We start from the raw sequence: 25,673 nt of genomic DNA on the forward strand, positions 1-25,673 counted from the left end.
GCAAGTTTATTGCCAGCCTCTGAACACAACATCACCAAAGCAGCTGCCTGAGTCCTGCTCTGGCCCTGGTGCCTCCCTCGCGCCTGCTCACAAGTCCGTAGTGGTGAAGGTGGTGTTGATATATGCAGTTTTGGTGGGCTCTTTCAGGTCCAGGGCAGCCACCAGCACCTCCCTGTCGGTGGAGTCCATCAGCTGACTTTTGCCCTGCTGCAGAAGGAGAGTGGTCAGACAGGAGGAGACAGGGACACTCCCATCCTTCCCAGGAGCTGGGAGCTGTCAGGGAGATGGAGAGGAAGCGACACGAGGGGTTCAGGAGCCTGCAGACCACAGCAGAGAGGAGGGGATGCAGGGTACAGTGCGAGGGATTCCTGCTGGGCACCATCAGCTCTTTGCATGCTCACCTTGGCCTTCACATTGTCCTCGGGTGCATCTACTGTGTTTTCGTCCAGGGAATTCATACTGTGGAGAGAGGAGGGTGGTGGGTAGAAGAGGGCCCAGGCACTAGTGGAGTGGGGATGCAGGGTGACAACCCCATGGCCTTTGGGATCTGCCCACAGAGCTCACCTGGCCACAGAGCTGGAGTCCTCATGGAAGCCGAGGTCATGGGAGGGATCAATCCTGAGGTTCAGCATGGGGTTGGCCCTGGCCAAGAATGGGTGGCAGGTGAGTGACCATCCCATGGGGCTGCGGGGTCAGCCCAGGGCAGCTGTGTTCCCTGGGCAGGAGGGTTATGACAGCGAGCCCTGTTGGCCCTGGGTGTGGGGACATGCCTGGGCTCTCCCCTCCTGCTGCAGGGAGTCCCCCACTCACCCCTCTGCATTGTACTGGTTGGTCCCGGGGATGCCAGCTCCATGCTGTGCCACGGCAGGGCCGAGTGTCGTGGCCACCTTCAGAGCTTTCATCGCATTCAGCTTTCTCTTGTAGCTGCAAAGCCCAGGGACAAAGTGGGTGAGAGGGACAAGGGGGAGTCGGGCCATGGGATGGGGTGGGCAGGAGCAGGATGGAAGGTAGGGATGGACCTGGGGTTGCTGGTGAGGATGGGGGTTGTGGGGGGAGACAGGGGTGAAGAGCAGCGTGGTACCTCCTGGTAGTGAGAACCAAGACCAGGATCATGACAAGGATGAATATGAGTAGGAATGCCGCCAGCCCAATAATGACGCCAATCAGCTCTGTCTCCTTGGTGGGCTTTGTCACCTCCACGGGGCCCTGACACAGAGCAGGGGTGAGGGCACAGCCTCCACCAGCAGCTGACCCCACTCTAGCCCTCTCCCTCTGCCCCTTCTGCGGCCACACTCACGATGACAGCCAGGCCCAGGTTCACCAGCTCAGCCAAGACCATCAGGTCGGACTGTATGAGCCTGCCAAGGAAAGCAGAGGTGTGAGCGGCTGGGCTGGTCCAGGCTAGTGGCAATGCCTGTGTGTGGCCCCCGCCTTGGCACGCACACGGTCAGCTGGCTGATGTCCAAGGCAGTGCCATTGCTGTAGACGAAGTACGCCTCCATCACCGACTTGGGTTCCACCCTATGAGACCAAAGAGATGGAATGAGCAGGGTGCAGGGCACAGTGCCCGATGATCATTTCCAATGTCACTGCCATGTCCCCTTCCCCTCCATCTACACAGCTCCACTCACTTGGAAGCGCGGGTCTCGTCTGCGCGCCGGATGGCCACCACGTAAATCCTTGCCTTGGTTGCGCTGGTCAGGGCCCTAGGAACAGGAGGGATGGAGGGAGGCTGAGCCAGGTGTCCCACTGCTCCTGTCGTGGCACAGGAAGCGGCTGGACCCCCTTTGGCCCCCAGCTTTGCTGGGGACCTGCCTGCCCTGGTCCCTTTCATAATATATGAAGGAGACATGGTTGGTGGGTCCCGACCTGCATGCTCCTGTCCTCTGCTGTGCACCTCCCTGCCCCCAGCCTGGCACCACTTACACTTCGATTTGTTTGGAGTTAGCCTGGACTTCCTCCACCGTTGCCACAAACTGGAGGCGAACGCGGTAGCTCTGATCCACTGTGAAGATCTGAGTGGGGAGAGCAGGGGTGAGCAGGGTTGCGCAGGGTGTCCCTGGACAGTGGGACAGGGTTGGCACTCACATTCAGCACAGTCTGTGCTGTGTGCACTGGTTCTTCCTTGTCCTGAGCCTCCACTGTCACCTGGTAGTGCCCCTTCAGCGAGCTATCGAGGTTGCTGTCCACCCTGTGAGGACAGGGACATCAGTGATGCTGTGGAACATCCGCCACCGCAATCCCCCAGGCTCCAACCTGACACCATGCCCAAGGCAGGACCCCAGGATGAGTTTGTCCCTTTGCCAGTCTGTGCTGGCCCTGCCTACTCCTCTGTTGTGCAGGAGCCAGGATTCCCACCACCCTGGCCCAGACCCATGGCCTCACTGGATGGTCCCGATGTAGCTGTCCTGCTCGGATGTTGTCTCCACCTTGAAGAGGTTCTCGAAGGGCCGGCTGACCCCATTGTCCTCCACAAGCACCACACTGACAATGGAGAAGGTGATGGTTCCCCTCGGCCCCGAGTCAGCGTCTGTGGCCTGCAGAGACAAACATGTCATGAGCATGGATGGAACCGGCCACCGCCTGCCCACAGCTGGGATGGGCAAGCCCAGACCCACAGACCAGGAGCTTCTCACCTTCACGGTAGCCACCTGCATGTTCCTACTAGAGGTTTCGGGGACAACCACTGTGGGGGACAGACAGACAAGACAGTGCAGTCATGCTGGTGTGGAGCCAGGTTTGCTGCAGACCGCATGTCCTGCACAGCCCCGGGGCTCAGCAGAGCTCTGAGCATCCCCCCCTCACTGCCCTTGGCCTCAGCCTTCATGGAAAGCATCGAGTCCTTGCACCTCTCACAGCCCTGCCCTGGCTGGAGCGTGGCAGAGTAGGTGTAGGGGTAGGTGTAGGTGTAGAGAGGAGCCCAGAGGATGCACTAGCCCTGGCTGCTCACCAAAGGTCTCCAAGATGGGAAGGAAGACTGGCGCATTGTCATTCACATCAGTGATGAGGATCCTCAGGGTTTCTGCAAATGTCCAAAAGCAGAGCCCCGGTCACCAAAAGAGCAGCCCCACAGCATCCTCCTCTGCTGCCCATGGGAGCCTCATCCTCCCAGCAGGCCCAGGTCCCTGTGTCAGGGACCAAAACAGCTGGGACACTGTCCTTCCACCGCTAAGCTGCCTGGCTCCCACCCTGCTCCCCACAGCTCCTACTGGGAGGTAGGAGGAGCAGCTCTCACCACCCACTCAGCGTAGGTGGAAGGAACGGGAAGCGCGTGCCCTACCGTTCTGGCTGTATCGATTGCCCTTCTCAGTGTACAGGTCTTCAGCCCGCAGCGTGAGCACCACCCTGTCGCACAGCTCGTAGTCAATGTTCAAGCTATTCACCAGCACTGAGCCATTGGGTACCAGCACAAACCAGTCCCAGCACACCTCCCCAACGCTGCTCTCCCCCTTGAAGCAGGCAACTGCCAGCTCCTCAAAGACCAGCGAGTGGTTGGTGTCTGGGTCGGAGGCAACCAGTATGCGGACCAGACCCTGCTGTGTGCCATTCTCGCTCACGTGTACATCCTGCAGCGAGGCTGGCAGGATGGTGGGAGGCTCATCATTGACATCTAGAATGTGGACCACCACTGAGACACTGGCAGAGTCCCCCAAGTTGTCTGCAGCCATGTTCTCCGCTATCACCACCAAAGAGAAGAACTTCTGCTGCATGGTGTCATAGTCCAGGGACACGTCAGGGTCCACAGACAGCTGCCCAGCATAGTGTCCTGGCTTCAGCTGGGATGAGTGGATCAAGAAATTGCTGGAGCCATTGCCGCTCTTAAGTACGAAGGTAATACGGGAATTGATCTCTGTCTTGTCGGCATCTGTGGCCTCCACCTTACCCACAGGGAAATCTGCAGATGAAGACAGAAACTCAGTGGTCAGTAGGCACTGACTTCAGGACATCACTGGTCCCATGAGCCTGGCCATGCAGCTTCTACCTGGAGAGTCTTCAAAAACTGAGAATTCATAAGACTGGTTGAGGAACATGGGTGCGTTGTCATTTATATCCTGCAGGAGATAAAGTCCATAGTTGTAGCCACTCCAGAAAATGGTGTCCCCCACAGTAGGCTGGGACAGGTGTGTGGACACTTGTCTGCCCATGGGCAGAAAGCACAGAAGCTCTCTCCCTGCCTCTCTGCATTAACTATACCCTCTGCTCCCATAGAGAATCTGGGGACACAGGGTCACAGCCATGGCCATGAATCCCATGTCCTCTCCCTGCCCTTACATCCCAGCTCCAAGCCTCTGTCAGCCCCCGCTTGTGCGCAGGACTCACCCTCACAGTGATGGTGACATTCACCAAGGTGCTCTTCTGTGGCACCCCATGGTCATACACCTCCACTGTCACCACCATCTGACCCCGCTCATCGTCCAAGGCCTCGCGGTCCAGAACCTCCTTGCTACGCATCTCACCCGTGGTGGAGTTGATAGTAAAGTTGTTGCTAAATGGTCCTTCTAAGATCTTGAAGCCCAACTCGCTGTTACGGTTGCCAGGCTCGTCATTGTCGATGGCCTGAAAAGGTCAAGGGTTGGAACAGGGCTGTCTGGCACCTCAGCGACAGTCCCTGCTCCTCTGCAACAGCCCCTCATCATCTCCTCCACGTCCAGTGGTGCATACCTGGATCTGCGTACTGATGTTTTGCCCTTCTTCCACTGAGATGAAGTAGGAGCCGATGATGACGGGTGCCATGTCATTCACATCCAACACGGTGATCTCCAGCACAGTGGTGCCCACCAAGTTGCCCCCATCCTTGGCCTGGAGATTGGCATAGTAGATGGAGCGAGTCTCCCGGTCCAGCAAGCTCCCATTCAGCACCAGCAGTGCCCCAGTTGTGGCATTCACCATGAAGATTTTACGGCTATGGCACACAGGGAGAGGTCAACAGGGGTCAAGCTGGAAGCCCCTTTGCCAGGACGATGCCCCGGTTGTGGTTGGCATTGCCCCTACGTACATGCTCTCTGGGAGCAGCTGGTAGGTGATGTGGCCCAGGTCACCGCTGTCTGGATCATAGGCCTAAAACAGAGAGCAAGAAGCATCCAGTCAACCCACCTCAATCCCCAGAGCAGTGACAAGTCTAGGGCACTGGCTGCTGGCAGTGAGCACCCCAAAAATGAGACCCCAAAGGGCAGGTGGTCCCACCCCCCGCGTGCCTGCTGGCACCATCTCTTTCCTGTGTGCACAGAGAGACCAGTGCCCTCCACACGAGCTGTGCCAGCAGCGTTCCCAGTGCCCGGCTGGGAGGAGGTGAGCTGCGCCCGCTCCCTGTCCAGTGCCTCACCGTGATGTTTGGGGCGATGACGGTGCCATCAGGGCTGTTCTCCTCCACACTCAGGCTGTAGGTGCTCTGGGGGAACTCGGGGATGTGGTCATTGCTATCAATGAGATCAATGGTTACGGTGGCTGTGGAGCAGCAGTCCATGGTGTTCCCTGTGTCATTAGCAATGATCTGCAGGACAGAGAAGGAACAGTGTCTCAAGTGGGTCCCCAAATATGAGAAAGAGACCTATCACACTCCAGCCCAGCTCCTCTGCACCAAACAAGCTGCCAAAGCAGAGCCATGTTCTGCTTTGGCTTTTGAAACCTGTGCCCTTTGTGCCCCCAGCATATGCAGGAAGCAGGGACCGTCCCCACAGCGAGCCAGCCCTGTGGATCCCACCTCCACCACCATGACATGGCTTATCTCGTAGTCCACCAAGTCTGGGTTCTGCACCAGGATCTGGACCTCTCCTGTGCCCACAATCCTTGAGGGGGAGACAATGAAGGCTTTGTTGTTCAGATCCTGCAGGTACAGCTCATAACTGCTGTTAATGCCCTGCCAGGGAAAGACACACAGGAGTGAGGGTGGGTGGTGCAGCAAGGTCAGACAGTTGCACCCCAGTGCTCTGGACAAGCTCCCACCTTGTCTGGGTCATGGGCAACGATGCTGAGGTTAGACACGGGCAGTCTGGAGGAGGAGTGCTCAATGATGTTGCCCCTGAAGTTGTTCTGGGGATCAGCAGAGAAGTCACAGCTGGGTAGAGAGCAGTCGTAGAACTGGGGCTTGTTGTCATTGACATCAGTCACCACCACTTTCACCAGGGTACTGGCCTGGGCCACCTTGCCATAGATGTCCACGTTCTTCTCACGTGCCTGGGCAGAAGGAGAGAGCAGGTCAGATGAATCCAGGGAGAGGAAGATGATGGGGCTCCCCTTGCTGCCTCCCACTCACTGTGACTTCCAGCAGCACTTCCTCGCTTGGCAGCTCCTCACGGTCCAGGGCCCCACTCACAGTGATGGTACCCGTCGTGGCATTGATAGTAAAGGGTAAGCTGGCATCTAGAGCAAGGGGACAGCAGGAACTAGCTGCAGCCACCAGGAAACAGAGGCCTCTCTGTCCCAGCAGGGCAGGCGGGCAATGCCCAGAACCAGTGCCCATGGTGCCTCTTGCTGCCTGATCACCCCCCTTGCACATCCCACCTTGCCCCATCACTCACTGGTGATGTTGTAGGAGATCTCATCATTCACCCCCGTGTCTCCGTCCATGGCAATGACAGTCAGCACAGTGGTGCCCTGCGGAGACATGGTCATCAGGGTAGGACGTGTAATGTCTCCAGCTGCTCCCATGCCTGGTGGCCGAGACATCTGGAGCATCAGAGCCCCCAGGGAGGGCCAGGGGTAGGAACGTGCTGCTCGTGCAGGTGAGCTCCTTACCAGGTTGCAGTTCTCAGGCACAGAGCCCGAGTAGGGCTCGTTGAGGAACCATGGGTCCAGGTTGGGCAGGTCACTGATGGTCAGGGACAGGTAGGTTGAGCTCTGCTGGAAGGTCAACACATTGTGCAGCAACCCCCCGCCGTCCTGAGGAGCAGAGCACCCGTTAGTCCCACAGCACCTTTACCTGGCAGCCCTGCACCACTAGACTGGCTGGGCCCCACCTTGGCAATGATCTTGAGCTGATAGAAGGTGTTATTGGCATAGTCCAGCGAACCATTGAGCACCACACTCCCGTTGGGCAGGATGTAGAAGAGCCAGTGATTCTTCATGCTGTCTGGAATCACCTGGGTCGGGGACATTAACCTATGTCACCAAGGCAGAGAGCAGAGGTGCCCCAGCAGAGAGGGGAGTTCAAGCCTCATCCTTCTGCCAGGCTTGGTTCACGGTCCATGAGACCTCCTACCACCTGGCTTGTCCCCAGCTTGCAAGTGTTGAACACCTTGCACCCATTGCCCAGCCCTTCTGACCCAACACATACCCCTGCTCTTCCAGAGCCCCTGGCTGCCTCCCCAGCACCTCTGCCCCGGGGAGGTGGCTCAGGTGTGGGTTTTGGCTACAGCACACCCCACTCTGCAAGGCACTGTGCTTACCTCCTCGATGCTGTAGCTGACTTTGGAGGCATTCCCAGTGTCACTGTCATTGGCAAACACGGTGTAGATGATGCTGTTGAGTGTTGCATTCTGGGCACACAAGGAGGTGGTGGTAGCATCACGGAGATCAAGGGAAGTGACGCTGGTCCCAGCCATGACCAGCCCTGCTCTAGGGTGCCCTGGCCCCGTGGGGCTCCAGAGGCTGCCCAGTGCCATAGGCCATGCAGGGCTGAGCTGGTGCACTTGCTCACATCAGACAGAGTCCGAGTCCCCCTCTGCCACCCTCCCCTGGGGTTGCTGGAGATGGGTCAGGCTCAGCCCTGCATCCATCCCCACCCTGGCGCAGGTGAGTGGCAACTCAGTCACTCCCTGACCAGAAACTCCTCACAAGGTCAGAGTCCCAGCCAGCGCCCCGGAATAGCACAGAGACGCCCATCGGGAACTGCCCTGGCCGAGTGCTTCCCGGGTCAGCTGTGACAGCTGCACCATTGCCCAAAGTCTAGGCACACCGTCACCGCACACCCAGGCATGAAGTCATCCCATTCCCGGTGCACTGTTGTCCCACTGCTGGAGCACCCATGCCAGGGGAGCCACCCCGTGCCCCTGCCCTGCTGCCTGTGGGTCATTGGGGAGTCCCAGGGAGGTACCTCGGGGATGGTGGCGATGTATGGCAGGTACTGGAAGACTGGGGCGTTGTCATTACGATCCTCCACGATGACTGTGAGTCTTCTGGAGACCTGCCGGGTGTCAGGTGGAGGGCGGGGTGGGCACAGGAGATGGTGCCTGGCAGAGCTGGGTGCAGCTCTGGCACCCTGTGGCCTCCCCGGCTCCATTTGCCAGCCAGCATCATCCCCTCAGCAAAGCCCATCAGCAAAGCCCATCTCCAGCCCCCATTCCCACCAAGCCGTGTTCATGGACCCACTGAGACCTTGCTCCACTTCCCATCATCATCAAGCTTTGTTCACAGTCCCATTGAGACCCACCACTGAGCCACATTGACAGCTCTGCTGAGACCCTGCTCCCCTCCTCATGAGTCACTGCAACCACCCAGCCAGTGCCCAGCACTCACTGCTTCGTTAGTCCCGTCAAACACTCCGATGATAAGGGTGAGCCTGGCCTGGTGCTGGAGGGACAAAACGCAGAACTTCATCAGGGCCAGGCAGAGCTTGATCCTTGGATGGCTGAGCCCCAGCACCCTTCCTCCCACCACCTCTGGGTGGGACACTCCTCCCAGATGGCTCTGACATACGGAGCTGCGTTTTGGGGCCAGGGAGTGACCCACAGCACGACGATGAGCAGATCTCCCACAGGACCCCCAGCTCTGCCCTCTGCACCTGGTGCCCTAGACTCCCCCATCTCAGGCAGGGACGTCTGCCTCGGGCTCTGCCCTCACCTCGCGGTCCAGGGAGTTCTTCAGTGTCACGTTGCCTGTCTGAGAATCGACAGAGAAGTAGAAGGAGTCTGACCCAGTGATGCTGTAGGTGAGCGGGTCATTGTCTATGTCAGTAGCTCTCAGCTGGAAAGCAAACTGGCCTGGGGGCAGAGTTAGGGTCAGCCCCTGCCTCAGGACCTCCCAGCCACTCCTCCTGGGCCCCAGGATCTCCCCAAGACTGCCCCACTCACCCAACTCCAGGTCCTCAGGTACATAGACGATGCTCATGTTGAAGAAGGGGGCTGTGTTGCCTGAAACTACAGGGATGAGGTGTCCTGAGCACAACCGCTCTGCCAGGCTCTGCCTGCACCCCTCACCCCTGCACCTGGAAGCACCTCCAGAGCTCCAGCCCCAGCTCTCAGACATGGTTTGGGCCTCCAGGGAAGGCAGGAGAACCCATTACCCATCACTCTCCTTGTGCTCATCCCAAACCTCCCACCTCTAGACCACACTTGACCTCTACGACCACCCATGCTGGGTGCCATGCGTGCTGCCCAGCCCCCTGCCTGCTCTGCCTTGCCCTGGGGCAGCAAGGTTGCCATTGGGTCTCCAAGATGCCACTGGTGTGGGCAGCTGTTTCTGGGGTTCCAGCTGCCCTCAGTGAATTCAGAATGAGGGTTGAGGGCTGAAAACACCTCCATCATCTTCCAGCCACCCGCGCCAGCCACAGAGGAAAGTCCTTACCTGCTGTCAGGAGGAAGGGGAGCAGCACCAGCGAGCGCCATGCCATCCTGCGAGCGAGCCTGCGGACACACACCAGAGAACCAGCACCTGGGGCTGATGGCTACCTGCTCCCACTAGCCACCCTAAATGCCTCCTGGGGAGCAGCTGAGTGGCTGTGGTGGGGACAATCCCCTCAGCTAAGCTGAGTTTGTGAGCAAGCACCAGGCTCCACGCCACCCTCTAGGGAAAAGGTTCCCTGGGGACATGGCATAGGGGGATATGGTTGGCCTCCAGATGCTGGAGACCACTGGAGTGCTTGGGCACCCCAGCAGCCTCTCCTGGGCATGGCTGGAGGCTCCGTTGCTTGGGCTCAAGGCCACCCAAAGCAGCATTTGGAGCCCAGGTGTCACTCCCCAAGACCACCATGGTGCCATGGCCCGTGGGCAGCACCACAGCCAACAGACATTCCATCTTCCCCTGTGATGGACCATGGTGTCCGTGGGGCCGGGATGGGGACTGACATCCCTTACCTGTGGTCGCGGCGCAAGGGATGCCACCGGGCGGGCTGCTGTGCGCTCGCACTCTGACACTGCCAGGGACCTTTGCCTCCTGCAGTAAATGAGTTCATCAATTATTAACTGCAATTAAGGGGTGAGAAATCCCTCTCCAACCTTCCGTGTTCCTTGTGCTCATTCTCCAGCTCCTGCCCAGCCCCACGCTCGCTCCCCAGCCCCCTAGGTCCCCCCACTGGGTAATGTCCCCCAGGATTCAGCTACCCTAACCTGTACCCATGGGACTCTGGCTCTGAGGAGGGATGCAGAGCGATCCTGAGCCTCCCCAATGGAGCAGAGACGGGCTGGGAAAACACCCTGCATCCCCTGGACTGGGGACAATGAGGTCCCACTAGGACAGGGGGTGGGCACCAATGCAGTGATGCAGTTACTGGGGCGAGGGTGTGGGGCCCTCTGCACCCCCTGCCACCCGCTACCGTCCCTGGGGGCTCAGCCCAGCCTCCCTGACCTACTTCAGACCCGCTGGGGACAAGGGTGGATTGTGCAGCTCCGCTCAGGCAGAAGAGGGCTGAGAGGTGGCAGGGGGAGCATGACCAGCCCTGAGCCTATGGGACCCCCACCTCCGCGGCTCTGTTCCCTGTGGGGAACCCATGGGATCTGGGTGTTTGGGAAGCTCTGGGGTCCCCCCAGACACCCAGCCTGCTCCAAGATCCCCACCTCACCCCATACTTGGGTCAGGGATCCCCCAGAAAAGGGACTACAAGGGTTCAACATGGGGACCCACCCCAGAAAACCTCTCCAGGGCTGGTCCAGGATACCCCCAGCGCCTGCGAAGGCTGCCCTGGGACACTCCCATGCCTGGGGGCAGCCTGAGCTCTCAAGGGGTTGGTCCAGGACCCCCTGAGTCCCTCAGGTCTGGTTTAATATAAACCCCTTGAGACCCCCACGACTGGTTCAGGATGAACCCCCTGAGTCCCTCAGGTCTGGTTTAATACGAACCCTCTGAGCCCCCTGGGCTGGTCCAGGATAACCCCCTGAGCTCGAGGTCTGCCGCCTGGGTGCGCTGCTACTCGCAGCATTACGGCCGCGGCGCCCCGCGCGGGTTTGGCGGCGCCGCTGCGGGGCTCAGTACGGCAGAGCCTGGGGGGAGCGGAGCGGACGCTCCCATCGGCGCAGGGCGGGGGGGGGAGCGCGGGCGGTTCCATCGTCGCGGTGGGCGCGGGGGCGCCATGGGGCGGGGCTGAGGCCGGAGCGGCGGCGGCGGGGCGGACAGCGAGGCCGGCGGGCCCCGCCATGCGAGCGGGCTGAGAGCGGCACCGAGCGGGGCGCGGCGCCGGTACGTGCGGCGGCGGGCGCAGCAGGGCCGGGGCGGCGGGAGGAGGCGGCGGGTAAGGCTCGGCGGAGCGGCCCCGGGGCACCGGGGGAGGGAGGCAGGCAGGCAGGCAGGCAGGGCCGGGGCAAGCGGTGGGGAGGCCGGCCCCGGTGCATCGGGAGAGGAGCGGCGGCCAGGGCCCGTGCGCCGGGCAGGGCTCGAGAGGAGCAGTCCTGGTGCACCGCGAAAGGAGCCGCGGGCAGGGCCCGGTGCACCGGGGTTAGGAGGCAGGGTAGGGCCCCGTGCACCGGGCGAAGTGTTGGGCAGGGCCCGATGCACCGGGAAGGAGCCGCGGGCGGGGCTCGGTGCACCGGGCAGGGCTCGGGCTCGGGAGGAGCAGCCCCGGTGCACCGGGTGAAGGAGGCGGGCAGGGCCCGGTGCACCGGAGGAGGCGGTGGGCAGAGCTCAGTGCACGGGGCAGGGCTCGAGAGGAGCAGCCCCGGTGCACCGGAGGAGGCGATGGGCAGGGCTCGGGGCTCGAGAGGAGCAGCCCCCGTGCAGCGGGGGAAAGAGCTGTGGGCAGGGCCCGGTGCACCGGAGGAGGCGGTGGGCAGGGCTCGGTGCACCGGGCAGGGCTCTGGGCTCGGGAGGAGCAGCCCCGGTGCACTGGGGAAAGGAGGCGGGGCTGATGCAAGCGACCGGGGGGCCGGCCCCAGTGCACGGTGCAGGAGGAGCGGAGGGGGGCCGTGCACCGGGAGGAGGCGGCGGGCAGGGCTCCCTGCACCGGGCAGGGCTCGAAAGGAGCAGCCCCGGTGCATCGTAGGAAGGAGGCAGGCAGAGCCGGTGCAGACCCGGTGCGAGGACAGCGGCCACACGAAGCCCGGTGACCGGGCGGGGGCGGCGGCCGCGGGACTCGGTGCAGCGGCAGCCGCACGGTGGCGGGAGGAGCCCCCGGTTCTCGGGGGCGCGGCAGGGGCTGCCCGGGGCACCGGATCTGCGTGAGCTGCCGTTCCCGGAATGCGCTGCCCGCCCGGGGCCGGGGCGAGCCCAGCGGTGCGGGCAGGGACGGGAGCGGCCGAACTCCCGAGCAAGTTGTAAACGGGGAGGGGTGTGGAACAAAGGAGCCCCGGGGCCGGGCGGCGGGGCCGGGGCACCGGGCTGTGGCCGCCGGGATCTGCTCCAGGCTCGGGTACCCGGGCGGGAGCTGAGCCCCTCTGTGCGGGGACAGCCCCTTCGCGCAGGGGGGCACCGGGACCTCGGCCTCGGGATCTGCACCGGGACCTCGGCCCGGAGCTCCGGCCTCGCCTGCCACGCATGTCTGCAGCTCCGGGGCTCGTCCCTGTGCTCGCCTCCTCACTGTCCTGTGTCACCACTTTGCTTCATCCCTCTGCCACCTGCATCCACTTTGGCTCCGACTCCCCGGGATCCCGAGTCCCACCGTGTGCAGGAGCGGGAGATCCGCTGGGCATGGCCCAGGGGGACAGGTTGGTCCCCAAGGCCGGGAGCCCCGGGAGGAGGAGCGGGCGTTCGGCTGTCGGAGGGGAGCAGGCTGCGTCTGATGTCACTGCGGTGCATGGTGGGTAATTATGCACGTTGCAATGAAAATAATAAGGCCGGCTCCATAGCAGTATCTAAAAATACTGCTAATGCGGAGTGCCTGCTGAGCTCCTTTGTTTGGCACCTTTGGGTGTTTGCTTTGAGTCTGGCTGGGCAGCGGGAGCCATGGTCTGCGGTGTTGCGCCCCTTGGGCGGTGGGTTTAGGTTAGCAGGTGGACTGTGGCCCCTCTGTGCCCCTCGGCTCGGGTAGATGTACCAGCAGAGCTGGGGCAGGCGTTGGCTTGGGAGGTGAGGTGGGAGTCTGGCTGCGGTTGGGAGGCTCTGGTGTAACCCCTCTGCACACAGCCGTGCAAGGAGTCACAGTGAGATGCTGGGGCTTTGTGCCCCTCAGCCTTGTTTGCATCTGAGGACACTGATGTGTGGCTGTCACTGTGTCCCAGCGATTTGCCCTGATGGCCCTGGCAGATACCAGAGCGCCAGCCTGCTTACAGGCAGCTCAGTGGTGATTCAGATTCACACCCAGACGGTGTGGTCTGTCCAGGCCTTGTGCAGCCCGAGCTGCCTCCACAGCGTGTCCTGGCACCAGCAGGGGAAGGACTGTGGCATCTGGCTGCTTTGTGGCTGAGCAAAGGTGGGCAGGAGGGGTCTGGAGCGGAGGGTGCTGGGTGGCTCCTGGGTGCTGGCCAGGGCGAGGCCTCTCCGGGGCACTGATCTCCACTCTGTGGGCAGGTGGGCACCCTGCCCGTCCGCTGCCTGTGCTCCCGCTGCTGCTGTGGTCCCTCCATCTGCTGCTGGGAGCCGGTACCTCCCTGCTGCAGTGGAGAGAGAGGCTTGCAGGGGTGGCGAGAGCCATCTGGAGCCCTGGCTGCTGCAGCCCCTGGCCTGGCACGCTGGCAGGGGGAAGGTGGTGTGTGGTAGGGCAGCAGCGGAGGGCCAGAAAGTGCAGGGAATAGTGCGCTTCTGCGCTGGAGTCTCTGCGATGAGTTTCCTCCACTTCGTGTGCAGGAAGGTCAGAGCAGTGGTGACTGGTGTTGCCTCCCAGTTGATGCTTGCGGAGAACTCCAACTCCAGCCATCAGCCGTGAGAGCTGAGCCTTGTCCCTCTTACCTTGGAGCAGGTGGAGAGGCAACACCCTGCTGCATGCCGGGCTGCCTCTCCTTTAGAGGCATGGCTGCATTTTTGGTGGTGCTGGGCTCTCCCTTTGCTGGAGGGGGAGCGTTGCTGCTGCCTCCGCACTTTGTGAGGTACTGAATCTGACCTTCCAAGCCGCGCATGGCAGTGACATTCCCTTGAGTGGTGAAACACGCCATCCTTACCTGCCGTGCTGCTTGTCTCCCCTCTGGTGAGAGAGGAACAAAGAATGGGGAGATGGCAAATCCCTATTGATTTGCACCGTGGGAGCTGCCCGCTGTGTGTTCGCGGCTGCCTGCCTGGGACCAGGCCTCTGCGAGGGGAATTGATCAAGCTGTAAAACCCAGAGCCAGCTAATGAAATAGGGACTATAGATTTTTATTTTAAATGGAAGAGAGTTTAGGGGAGATTTAATTATCCCTGGTTTATGGACCTGTTAAAGGAATGAAATAACAGCCAGCAGGTAGGGCCTGGGCTTTGGCTCGCGGCACTTCTTCCAGGTGTGTGCAGAGCTGGCAGCCACCCCAGGGCAATGGCAGGGAGTGAGGTGAAGTTGCTCAGAGCAGAGCAGGACTGGGCAAAGTCCTGCTTGTCCTGCCAGGTGTCCCTGCTTCCCCGGTGGGAGTATCTGCCTAGAAGAGCAGTGGGGCTGACCCTGGGGAGGTGGGCTTCCAGCCCACATGAGGGATTGGTGTAAGAAAAGCTCTCCTTGTCCTTGGGGGTTGGTGTGGACCCATCCTTGTGCTGGTGGACATCAGAGAGTTCAGGAGCCCTCTGCTCACTGGGCTGTTTTCCCCCACGTATTGTTTCCCAGGGGCTGTGGGCACCAAGCTCTCACTGAAGCCTGTGTACCTGCATGGAGCGTGTGGGGTTTGTAAATGAGCGCTGCAGAGCGCTGGGATTTGCTGGGCTTAGCTGTGTGTTGGACACAAGCTGTAACACTGTCACTACAGCCACTCCTACTGTGTGCATCCACTACACCATCACGTGAGGCCGCGGGGCACAGCTAGGGAGTTGGTGGCTGGGCAGCCAGTAGCGAGCGGCACAGCACTGGTTTTTGGAAGAAAAGCATGGAGGTTTTGGATGCTTTTGGTTTATCAACTCTGAATCGAGGAGCCAGTGCATGGCATTTTCCCACCATCCCTTGGCTCCCTGCTTGGGGCAAGCTGGAGAAACGTGATTTGTCACCTGCCCTGTGTAGGTGAATGGTTGGCCAAGGGTTTTGTGTGCCCACCGGGCAGGCGCAGCACATGGAGTCCCAGTTTGGTATGTTGGAGGCTGCTAAAATGTCCAAGGAAGCTGCTGGTGCTGGAGAGCCCTGCCAGAGGCCCTGTGACATTGGCCTGGCAGGAGCTCGGGAGAGCCAGGCCCTGAGTCCTGCAGTCACCAAGCTGCATGAGGATGTCTCCCTGGGACAGGTCAGTTCTGGTGAGGAGCAGCATGGGTCCATGCTGCTGGTCTGTGGGGGTGCTGGGAGAAGCGATACTGCCAACTCTGGGGAGCAGAGCCACGCTGGGGTGCTTTCCTTTTCTTCACCCTTGCACCTGCAAGTTCTCAGCCTTTCAGGGCAGGATGAATTTTCTGGAGGGCACAAGCGGACCATGGCAGCCTGTGACCAATGTGGGATGTCTGGGTGTTCTGGAGTGGAGTGGTTTGGGAGGGTCCCTGCTTTTCTGTGTGCATGGCAGAAGCTGAGGCGAGCAATGTCCCCAGCAAGCAGCGCTCCTGACAGGCCTTGGGACTATTGTTTTACAGCTGCTGCCTGGTCCCTGGAGATCTGGCCTGGCTGGCTGCAGAGCTGTAACTGTGGGCTTTCCTTGGCTACCCTGGAAAGCAGGACAAGGGATTTCAGCTCCACCATGCAGAGCAGAGGACTGGCCTGTGATGCTTTGTGCTAGGAGCTGCTTCCTCTTGGGTGAGCCTGCATGGTGGTGACCGAGGACTCCATCACCTCTCCCTGTCACCTCCAGGAAGGGAGGGCCCATGCTCTGGTCCTTCCTCCCCCAGCCTGGCAGCGCTAAGCCGCAGCCTCTCTCTCGCAGGTTGTCTTTTCCTTGCTGTGCTGGTGGGGTTCCCTGGCTGTGTTTGCATTTTGAGCCAGCCGTCTTGGTTGCTTTGCTCTCTTTGCCTGCACTTGGGGAAAGCAGTGAAAAATAAAAATCCAACGGCAAGAGCTGTAGCAGAGGTCAGCTAGCTCCTGTGCCCCAGGCTGCTCTGTTGTCACCACACAGTCAGTCTTTGTGCACAGGGGCTGTCAGCTTGGAAGTCATGTTTTTGCTTTTAAAACCATCCCCAGGCACTGGCGTGGGGTTCTCTGTGAACAATGTACTAGGGAGGTATTGCAGCAAGCCTTCTGTGCAGTTAAGGCAGTGGTCACTGCCTGTTTCGGTGCATCTTGCAAGCAGCCTCCTGGCAAATTTTAAATCAAGGACAAAAGAGGGTAAATGCTATCTGAAAATCGTGGATTTCTCTGAGCTTCTTTCTGAAAATGATCGTTGCAGGTTATCAGGGTTCCTGCAGGCTTCTTAAAATGCAACCCAAAACACCCAACCCAACTTCCTGACTGTCACTAGCGCTTTCAAGAGACACTTCGTTTTGCTAAGCAGTAACGAAATTGCTCTTTGCTGTCCACCAGTTTCTGGCTCTGCCTGTATCCTTTCGCTGGAGCCACAACGGCAGACACTGCCGCTCTGCTCTGCCTCCTGTGCGCTGGCAGAAGGGTGGCTGGGAGGGGAGGTGGAGGGCTTCAGTCTGAGCCCAGCCGGCAGAGCAGTGGGGAAGGTGTCTGGAGCCCAGCCCCTCCTGCCCTCGGCTGCTCACTTGGCAGTCGCTATTAATGCTGTCCGCACCATGTAGAGAGCAGGCTGGACTTGTAAGGATGCTTGTGGAGAGGTGGTGGGTGAGCTGGGCACTCCCAGGGATGCCTTGTGGGGTGGGAAGAGGGGCTGAATCCCTGCTCCCTGGGCCAGCTCTGCCCAAGGAGAGGTTGGGTGTGTTTTAGTTCTCCTTTCAGGCAGTTCTTCCCTAAAATGTGAAGGGCAGAGGAGCACGGAGTCCTGGACTGCTGTGTCTCGTGGTAGGAAGGAAGGGGAGGACTGGGGAGACTGCCCAGGCAGCAGGTTGGGGACGGATGTGGTGCTGCTCACCCTTCTTCCCCAACTCGTGTGCAACTGAGCTGCAGAACTGGCTGCTGCAGGACACCAGGAGAGAGAGGTGAGTGTGGTTCAAAGTGCTTCTGTCCAGGAGAGAAGAGTCCACCTAGTAGAGCAGAGAACACAGCCCATTGCTTGATGCCTCTCAGCTGCTGCACCAGCGACTTCTGGTCGTGCTGTTCAGGTCGTGCTGGTGTTTCTAGGGCAAACAAAGGAAGTTGGAGATATCTCTGTGGATTATTTACCCTGTCCTGAGGAAGTGAAGGCTTGTGCAAGCTTACTGTTTATTTGCGAATGTTCTCCTTTCCACTTTGAACTTGCTGGATGGTGTCAGTTGTGGTAGGTGTCAGGTGTGGTAGCTGTCTTAAAGGTTTTGGCTTGCTACAGGCTCTTGGGGAGAAAGGTGCTGCAAGTTCTCCTCTGCAGTGCAGCTCAGCCTCATTATTAGACATCAGAGAGTCCACGTGGGAGAGATCGACAGGAAGCCGAGCGTTATCAGTTCCGCTGCCTGTGCAGCTACTCGCTCCTCATGTCAGCATCCTCCACGTGTGTCTGGCTGGAGGCGTTTTGACGGGAGTGCTGTCAGTCCGGGGGTGTGAGTGGGTGGCGTGTGATCGCAGCAGAGGCGTCCTGCCTCCACTGCCTGCGAACTCGGCTCTACTGGGGTGTGCGGAGCGCAGAGAGAGCTCACCATGCCCCCCACCCCCCATCTCCCCAAGCGCTTCACCCCATGGTAGCTGCTGATGTTGGCATGTCCTATGTCCCCTGGTGTTTTTGTTGGGTCCTGGGTAGAGTGGGGACACTCTTGCTGCCTCGCGTGCAGCCTGGAAGCTTCTAAGTGCTTGGTGCTGGTCTATTCCCACTTGTTTTCCAGGCACTAGGGAGGGGAGAGCCTCTTCCTCTCCCTGGACTTTGAGTAGAGGTGGTTAGGGAGAGCATGGAGGTGAGCTGTTGGCACATTGGGTGTTGGGAGAGGGCAAGGCAGAGCCTGTCTCCAGTGGGAGACATGCTCACTCCACTCGAATCACCCTGGCTAATCCTGTGGCAGACCTGACCTATATATGGGGCAGGGGAGGCGGCACGTCTGTGGCAGCAGATGGTGTCTTAAAGAGCCTGGGCTCCATGAGGCTTTGGTTCTGCCGGCCTCTGGCTCTCATGAGGGAGAGGATGGGCTGCCCGTTGGCCACTCTGCAGCCATCAAGCCACTCCTGCAGAGCTTTCTAAGGCTCCTGTGTGGTACGGGGCTCCGGCTCACATGGGGTGTCACAAGTCTTGATAGCTGCATTGAGGACCTCTCGTCCTGGTCCAGAAGTGCTGAGCAGCGCTGCTGTCCATGGATGGCCTCACTGTAGCATCCAGGGGGCCTCGCCTGGGCTCCTTGCCTGGTTCTTCCAGCCAGAGCTTCCAGACCTGGGGCAGTGTGGTGTTGGTCGCTGTGTTTCTGAGAAGGTACAGGGCAGGAATGAGCTGAGCGGCTTCCACACACTCTAACCCTGTGGCTGGATGCACGGTGCCTCTTCCCCATGGGAGCTGGCAGGGCAGGCTAGGCACAGCTAGACCTGGCTCTGCCACAGGAACCGTGCAGCCTGGCTGGGCCGGCAGTGTGAGCAGCGCCTCAGCAGTGAGCTGTGCTCCATTGATGGCTTCTCCTGCTGCTGTCCTGAAGACATCAATAGCTACTGGCCAGGGGGGACCTGGTGATGTTGGAGAGCAGGTCGGGAGGGAGTGTCTGCACAGATATCCACCATCTATGGCCTCTGCCTGCTGCCAGTGCTCTGCCCAGGGTCAGGGAGAGCCTGCCTGATGTCCTGGCAGTCTTGTAAAGGTGCGGTGCAGCCTCTGCCTGTAAATAGTGGCAATACCAAAGTGCAGAGTGCTGTTCTCCTCCTCTTCCCTCTAAGCCCCAGCTCTTGAAGCAAAGAGGCTTTAGTGGAGCAGACCTGGAGGGTTGTGGTTCAGGTCTGAGCTGACAGTTCCGTCCATTGGCTATCCCTTCCTGGGGGGGTGCCTGTCTGAACACTTAGCTCTGATCCGTGCCCTGCTATGCTGCTTTCATGTCCTGTGTGACCCTACCATGGGAACAGAAGCAGCTGGCTGTGGTGGTGGTGGCAGTTGTGGCAGAGGGGGCTTGCTCCAGGTTGTTCCATGCCCGGGGTGATCCCATGTGATTCCCTGTGTGTGCCTGGATTTGAGGTGAGGAGGTGAGAGCTGGTTAACTTGAGAGAGGCCTGGAGGGAGCTGGGCACGGGGCTGGGCTGGGGCAAAACTGAATCCAGCTGCTCATGGCAATGATGAGCCTAGTGAAACGTTAAATCATTGCCACCGATTTGAGGTTTGCTTTAAAAGGGGCGATGTTACAAATTAATTAGCTCCCTTTTGGCTGTTAGCACTTTAAAGCCCAGCTGTCAGGGGAGGCTGGTTTACAGGCATCACATCAGCGCTGCCGGCTGGCTCGCTCGCCTACCTGGGAATTTCTAAGTGTGCGTTGTAACTCGAGGAAGTTTGCCTTGCGTGCAGCATCTGGCGCTCAGCAAAGCTGCTGTGATGCGATGAGCTCTCCTGCACACAGGGCTCAGGCTGGCGCTGGACCGTGCTGCCAGCGGCACAGCCTCAGCACACAGCCCCCGGTGCTCCGAGGAGGTGCTCGGGATGTGCTCCGGGACACGCTCCAAGGAGATGCTCGGGAGGTGCTCAGAATGTGCTCAGAGGAGATGCTTGGAATGTGCTCCAAGGAGATGCTCCAGGAGATGCTCTGGGACACACTCCGGGACACGCTCCGAGGAGATTCTTGGGATGTATTCCGAGGAAATGCTCCGAGGAGATGTTCGGGATGTGCTCCAGGAGATGCTCCGGGACATGCTCCGAGGAGATGCTTGAGGAGATGCTCGGGACTGGCCCGAGGAGATGCTCCAGGACATGCTCCGAGGAGTCCCAGCACCTTGTTTAACGGAGGGCGGAGAGCAGGAGGCTTATCTGGTGCCGGGGGCCCCCACCTGGGCAGGGATGCCCGGGGCTCTCCCTCGCCCTGGGTACCGGTCCCGCAGGCCCAGGCCGCGTTGCTAAGGGCCCCCCCTTCCGTGGATACCGTTGCTAGGACACCGCCCCCCCGCTGTGCGCGCGCGTGGTGGTGGCGGGGGGGAGCCTCGCGCTGCCCCGCGTGGCGGCCCGGCCGCGCGCGCCTCCAAAATGGCTGCGGAGCGTGACACGCCTGGTCACGTGGGGCGCGCGCGCCGCTCTTCACCCCTTCCTCCCCCTCCCCCCCGCGCGCCCCCGGTGCCTCCCGGGCACTGCGGCCGGTCCGGAGCGCGCGCCGCCCGCCTTAAAGGGGAACGCACCCACGGACAGGCCCGCGTGCCCCGAGCACAAAGAGGCACCGGAAACAGCGGCGGCGGGGCGGGGGCCGGCCCGACGGGGGGCGGGAGGCGGAAGAGAGGGCGGGCGGGGGGAGGGACGGCGGCGGGAGGGGGGTGGGGGGGGCAGGCCCGGGCCCGGCGTCGGCGAACAAAGAGCGGCGGGAGGGGGCGCGGGCGCCGCAGCGGCACCGGAGCGGCGGCCAGCCCGGCCGTGCAGGTACGTGCGGGGAGCGGGGGGGCGGCACCGGCCGGGCCCCGCGCCCGCCTTTGTTATTGCTTTTGTTTGTCGCCGAGCACATGGCCCCGCGGCGGCCGCTCTTAAAGCCACAGCTCCGGCACCGCGCCGGCACCGTCGGTGCTGCAAACCGGGGGGCCAGCACGTCCCGGGACGCTGCACCTCCGGGATGCTGCACCGGGACCGGCAGCCCCCGCCGGGGCGCTGCACCCGCACCCCCGAGATGCTGCTCCCCTCCGGGATTCCGCACCCCTTTCCTTGGGATGCTGCTTTCCCCCCTCCCCCCGGTCCCGGGACGCTGCATCCCCCTACGAGATGCTGCACCCCCCGAGCTGGGATGCGCAGCTCGCCCCGGGACGCTGCCCCCATCCCCGTGCACCCCGGGTTCGGGCTGGGTGCTGACCCCGCTCCCGGGCAGGGGGGCGGGCGGCTCCCCCCGAGCCGGTGGCACCAGGGCTGAGCGCTGGCGCGCTGAGAACTTTGTTCTCTCTGCGGCCCCCGCCCCACCGAGGGGTTCCTGCCCGGAGCGGCCGCTGGCTCCGAGCCCCGCGGGGATGGGTACCGGGTACCTCCGGGGGTGCGGGAGACGGTCAACCCCGTCCCGCTCCCCGGGAGTCCCCTGCGTGGCTTTCGTGCCCCGTTGTCGCGGCGCTGCCCGTCCACGAGCCCATCGGTGCGGTGTCGGGGGTGGACGGTGCCCGCCGGGTCCCGCAGGGTCTTTGTCCCGCGTGTGCTCGAGAGCGAGGATGTAAAACTGGAACCGGGAAGATCTCGGGGAGGCTGCGGGATGAGAACCGGGCTGGCGCGGCTCCCAGCCGGGCGTGGGGCACCCGGTACCCCGGGCAGGGGCTGTGGGGCGGAATAAAGCGCCATGGGGAGAATCCCCGCCGTCGAGCACGGCCGCAGCCGGGCTCCTGGGGGGGTCAGCCCCTGGCTTTTGGGGTTTTGTTTCCTTCTCCCTCCCTAAAACAAAGAGGGAAAATTACTTCCAGCTTCGGAAAAGGTGTGGCGAGTGGAGGTGAGGGTAGAGAGAGACCCGTGTGTGGCACAGAGCTGGCCCTGGTGACATCCTGCCCTGGTTAGTGGCGCCTGTCACCCAGGTGGGACATTGCAGGGTGGGGTGCCAGCCCCCCAGCTCCTCGGAGGGCGCTCCCCGGACTCAGGATGTGCCTCCTGGCCCCGGTGTGCCTGTGGTGGGCACCGAGGAGGACGAGGAGGTAGGGCTGTTTCGGTAGGGCACGCCACAGCCTGCGGGCGAGCTGGAGTTGGGGTGGCACGAGGAGCTGTGCTGGGGCTGCGGGGCCAAGGGAGGTGCTGGGGGAAGCCAGGTCCCACCTTGTCCTGCCTGGCTTTTCTGGGTAAACGGGGGGACATGGAGCCAGGAGAAAAGCCCTCTTGGGGCCAAGGGAACCAGAGTGTGGGGAAGAGCAGCCCTGCAGGGTGATGGCTGCCCTGTGCCACGCTCGAGGGGCCCGAACTGTGCAGCAGGAGGGGGCTGAGGCACAGGGACATCAGCCAGGCTGGATGTGGGAGGGGAGATGGGGCAGCGTCTGGGGTCATGTTCCCACTGACCCTTGCCCGTGGGGGCAGATGGGGGAACAGAGCTACCAGCCGAGCTTCAGCTGCCGCCGCCTGTGCCCCCTTCCTCGGGGACATGTGGCTGTGCCCCCTGTGCAGCAGGGAGATGACGTGCGCAGACTGAGCCACGGAAGGGCTGTGAGTCCTGCTGTGCCCCTCACCAGGGCTGCAGCATCAGTCCAGAGTAGGACATGTGGAAGCCCAGCAAGAGGGAGCAGTCCCTAGAGCAGCTCTGGAGCCCACCTTGGCCAAGGATGTGCCAGACCCCCCCCCACCCCCCCGCTGTGGTCCCAGTTCCACGTCAGCTGGCAAGCAGCCTGGGATGCTGCCACAGGGCCCTTTGCTGCTTGCTTTTCTCTGTGTCAAAAATAAGTGCTTCTCTCTCATTCAGTGTTTGTGTCTTGCATGGGGGGGTGGCTCTGGCCACACAGTGGAGGAACAGAAACTGTGCGACTGGGGACACACACACGCGTACACGGACACACAAGGTCTTCCTAGCTCCCCCCAGGGCTGCATCCAGCCCTAGGAGGGGGAGCAGACACAGGTCTAGGTCTTGGGAGCTGCAAGAGCTCCAGTCATCGGCATCACTCTCCCCATGGGGTGGGAGCAGTGGGCTCAGCTGCGTGGGCACAGTGGCACTGGGAATGGCTCAGGGTCACTTGTACGATGCTGTTGGCAGGGCTGAGCATGGGAAGGGTGGCCCGGCTCTGCTGTGGAGAGAGCAGGCGCTGGAGCCAAGTGGGCTGCAATCCCCAGCATGTCTGCAGGTGTAGTGGCTGCTCTGGGCTCCCTGTGCCTCTCCTCCCTCTCCTTTCCCAAAGCAAGTGGCAGGGGAGGGGGCTGGGGCGGTGCTGCCCAGACCTGGGATGTGGGAGGATTTGGGGATCCTGCAGCCTTGTGCCAACCCAGGGGTTGGGATGCCCTGACCTGATGTCCTTCTTGCAGGATCCAAGGTGCTGGTGTCTTGCCCTGCCTGGAGCCTGAGGTCCCACGTGCCCATCCGCCTCCCGACGTCACCAATGCGACCATGGGAACTGACAGTGAATAGGCGGCCACCCTCTGCCCCTTTTAACCAGCGCCGTTTCTCTGGGGGACCCTGCAGCAGCCCCGACAACCTCCGGCGAAGGTATGGTGTGCAGGGTGGTGCGGAGCCCTGTCACCCACGGCGTGTGGGGATGCGGGGCTGGTTCTGTGGTCCTGCTGGGGCCAAGCCACCGGCTCCTGGGAGTTGGGAGGAGATCACAGCAGGGAAGCACTTCTTCCGGGCCTGGACAATGGGTCCCTGGGGAGCAGGGGTCTCTTTTGTGCTCAGGACAAGGGGCGTGGGGCACACGCAGGATGAGCGGAGGAGCAGAATCTGGAGCTCCTCAGCCAGACAAGGAGCTTGGCCTCTCACGATGCCCCAAGCATCTCCCTGGAAGCCTGGCTGGCGCTGACCTGCCTGCGGCCTCCCTGCCTGGGGCTGCGGTGCCCCTGGCCTGGGGGTCACTCCTGCTCTGTTTCTCTTCCGTGGCGGCCCCGCAGCCCCCCTGCCAGGCGTCAGTGGGGACGACGCGACCGACCTCTGGCAACCCTGCTGGGCCAGGATGAGCCGCAGCTGCACCCTGCCTTCCCCCAGCAGCCGCACATCCCTGTAGATGAGCCCCGCGCCTACGCTCTCCCCAGCACGCCACCACGAATGCTTCACCCAGCTGCTCACCCGCCCCACCAGAACCCATTCATGGTGGATCTGCATGACCAGGTAGGTGCTGCAGGCTCTAGTCCTAAGGGTTGACCCCCATGATGGTTCCGGGCTGGCATCTGGGACGGGAGACCCAAGATGTGTCCCTGGGTCCCCTCTGCCAGTCACTCGCTACTGGGAGCAGCCAGCCGTGAGACTGATGGTTCTCTTGTCCTCTGAGCACTTAAATCCTTGAGTTCCCCTGCCACCTTGGATGGTCCCTACTCCCAGGGGCCAGGGATGCTCCCCTCGTTGTTGATGTCACAGCTGTCAGGCATTGCCTGCAGTGGCAGTGCTGGGTTGGGGTCATGCCGCCCTGTCCATGGGGAGCAAAGAGGGGCCCAAAACTCACCTCAACCCCCCTCCTCAGGCCACAGCGGTGGGATGGAAGTGCAGGGTGGTCGTGTCCAAGCACTGGGTGCTCAGCGCCCTACTGCTGTAACCCTGCCAGGACAGGGACAGCTCAAACGGGGCTGTACCCTGACTGTGCCCTCGGCACCTTGTCCTCAGGTGCACCAGGGACCCGTCCCTCTGTCCTACACGGTTACCACCGTCACGACGCAAGGCTTCCCCATCCACGCCGGCCAGCACATCCCTGGGTGCAGCACCCAGCAGCTCCCAGCATGCTCAGTGATGTTCAGTGGACAGCACTACCCGCTCTGCTGCCTCCCGCCCCCGGTGAGTCACGGCAGGGGACACCCATAGGGGCCTCCAGGCACAGCCTGAGCTGTACCCAAGCCCACTGGAGTGCAGTTTTCTGCGGACATGGGGCCTGTTGGAAGCCCTGTGGAGGAGGCAGGGGTGTAGCTGTGCCTGTGGTGGGTGTCTGACCCCCAATTTTCTTTCTCTCCCCGACAGCTGATCCAGGCATGTGCCATGCAACAGCTCCCCGTCTCCTACCAGACGTTCCCCCCCATCATCTCCAGCGACCATTACATCCTGCACCCCCCACCGCCGCCAGTGGCTCCCCACCAGCCACCCCACATAGCCCCCCTGGGGCAGTTCGTACCTCTCCAAGCCCAGCACCCGCGCATGGTGAGTCAGGGCAGGGGCACAGACTGGGAGCATGACACGCCCTGTCCTCCAACAAAGACCACCCTGGGGTCCTGTCCCTCTGCAGCCCCCATGGGGCTGATCTGGCAGTGGTGGGTTGGATGTCCAGGGTGCCTCTGCCCTGCTAGAGCCGGGCTGGTGTAGTTTGAGACCCCCCTCCCAGCCTAACTGTTTCCCCCACAGCCTCTGCAGAGGATAGACAATGACGTGGACCTGCGAGGGGAGCAGCACCCCATCGCAGGCTTCACGTACCCCCCGTCCCACCACGCTCCCACGCTGTCCCCCTCTGTGCCGCTGCATTACCTTCCCCACGACCCGCTGCACCAAGAACTGCCATTCGGCGTGGTGAGTCCCCGTCTCGCGGCGGGGCAGGGGGACGCCGTGGGGCTGGCACAGCTCTGAACGCCCCATCTCTCCTTATAGCCATATCCCCACATGATGCCCCGGCGGCTGAACACCCAGCGGTACCGGCTGCAGCAGGCGCTGCCCCCTCCACCACCCCCTCCACCGCCTCCCCCATACTACCCGAGCTTCCTGCCCTATTTCCTGTGAGTACTGGGGAATATAGCGGGATGTGTGGGGCAGGGGTG

General features: G+C 61.7%; 3 protein-coding genes across 13 annotated transcripts in view; 1 reads left to right on the forward strand and 2 right to left on the reverse strand.

Annotated features, from left to right (window-relative positions):
- CDHR2 (cadherin related family member 2) lies at positions 1-11,119 on the reverse strand. Of its 4 annotated transcripts, none has more exons than XM_054079689.1 (33): positions 10,263-10,402; positions 10,011-10,089; positions 9,502-9,560; positions 9,009-9,074; positions 8,779-8,918; positions 8,455-8,508; positions 8,033-8,122; positions 7,386-7,475; positions 6,957-7,079; positions 6,736-6,879; positions 6,519-6,594; positions 6,254-6,360; positions 5,944-6,174; positions 5,702-5,857; positions 5,324-5,491; positions 4,997-5,058; positions 4,663-4,903; positions 4,321-4,557; positions 3,983-4,052; positions 3,281-3,895; positions 2,951-3,022; positions 2,637-2,686; positions 2,386-2,537; positions 2,089-2,191; positions 1,927-2,015; positions 1,632-1,706; positions 1,444-1,521; positions 1,298-1,358; positions 1,082-1,206; positions 811-924; positions 565-642; positions 402-459; positions 1-204 (listed from the first exon to the last, which is right to left on the reverse strand). In XM_054079689.1, the coding sequence occupies exons 1-33, from the start codon at positions 10,270-10,272 to the stop codon at positions 88-90; spliced, it is 3,990 nt and encodes a 1,329-aa protein (XP_053935664.1). In that variant the 5' UTR covers positions 10,273-10,402; the 3' UTR covers positions 1-87. The 4 variants fall into 4 exon arrangements, with proteins under 4 accessions (XP_053935664.1, XP_009566397.2, XP_053935662.1 ...); XM_009568102.2 differs by lacking the exon at positions 10,263-10,402 and adding an exon at positions 10,992-11,119 and having other exon boundaries at positions 2-207; XM_054079687.1 differs by having other exon boundaries at positions 2-207.
- On the reverse strand, positions 11,118-12,620 carry LOC128853618 (skin secretory protein xP2-like). The gene has a single exon (XM_054079716.1). It carries the CDS (start codon positions 12,618-12,620, stop codon positions 11,118-11,120), a length of 1,503 nt encoding a protein of 500 aa, XP_053935691.1.
- Positions 11,180-25,673, forward strand: part of RNF44 (ring finger protein 44) — an 18,169-nt gene continuing 3,675 nt past the window's right edge. Inside the window, exons 1-7 of one of the 8 annotated variants that reach the window (XM_054079693.1) lie at positions 11,180-11,328; positions 23,256-23,436; positions 23,835-24,051; positions 24,541-24,708; positions 24,889-25,065; positions 25,267-25,428; positions 25,507-25,631. In XM_054079693.1, coding sequence (XP_053935668.1) covers positions 23,330-23,436; positions 23,835-24,051; positions 24,541-24,708; positions 24,889-25,065; positions 25,267-25,428; positions 25,507-25,631 — 956 coding nt within the window. In that variant the 5' untranslated portion in view covers positions 11,180-11,328; positions 23,256-23,329. Of the gene's footprint in view, positions 11,381-12,464; positions 12,881-12,900; positions 15,411-20,617; positions 20,715-23,255; positions 23,437-23,834; positions 24,052-24,540; positions 24,709-24,888; positions 25,066-25,266; positions 25,429-25,506; positions 25,632-25,673 lie in introns of those variants that run through there. The other 7 variants (XM_054079695.1, XM_054079691.1, XM_054079696.1 and 4 more) reach the window with 7 other exon arrangements.

This window comes from Cuculus canorus, chromosome 14 (genome assembly GCF_017976375.1).
Source record: "Cuculus canorus isolate bCucCan1 chromosome 14, bCucCan1.pri, whole genome shotgun sequence".
Classification (NCBI taxonomy): domain Eukaryota; kingdom Metazoa; phylum Chordata; class Aves; order Cuculiformes; family Cuculidae; genus Cuculus; species Cuculus canorus.

Excerpts from the sequence above, each read along its gene's own strand:
- CDHR2 (XM_054079687.1), bottom strand. Across the intron at positions 4,904-4,996 it reads CAGCTGCTCCCAGAGAGCAT|CCGTAAAATCTTCATGGTGA; the intron begins GTACGTAGGGGC and ends TGTGTGCCATAG. Across the intron at positions 2,192-2,385 it reads AGCTACATCGGGACCATCCA|GGTGGACAGCAACCTCGATA; the intron begins GTGAGGCCATGG and ends CTGTCCTCACAG.
- LOC128853618 (XM_054079716.1), bottom strand. The coding sequence starts at position 12,620 with ATGCGTGGCAGGCGAGGCCGGAGCTCCGGGCCGAGGTCCCGGTGCAGA.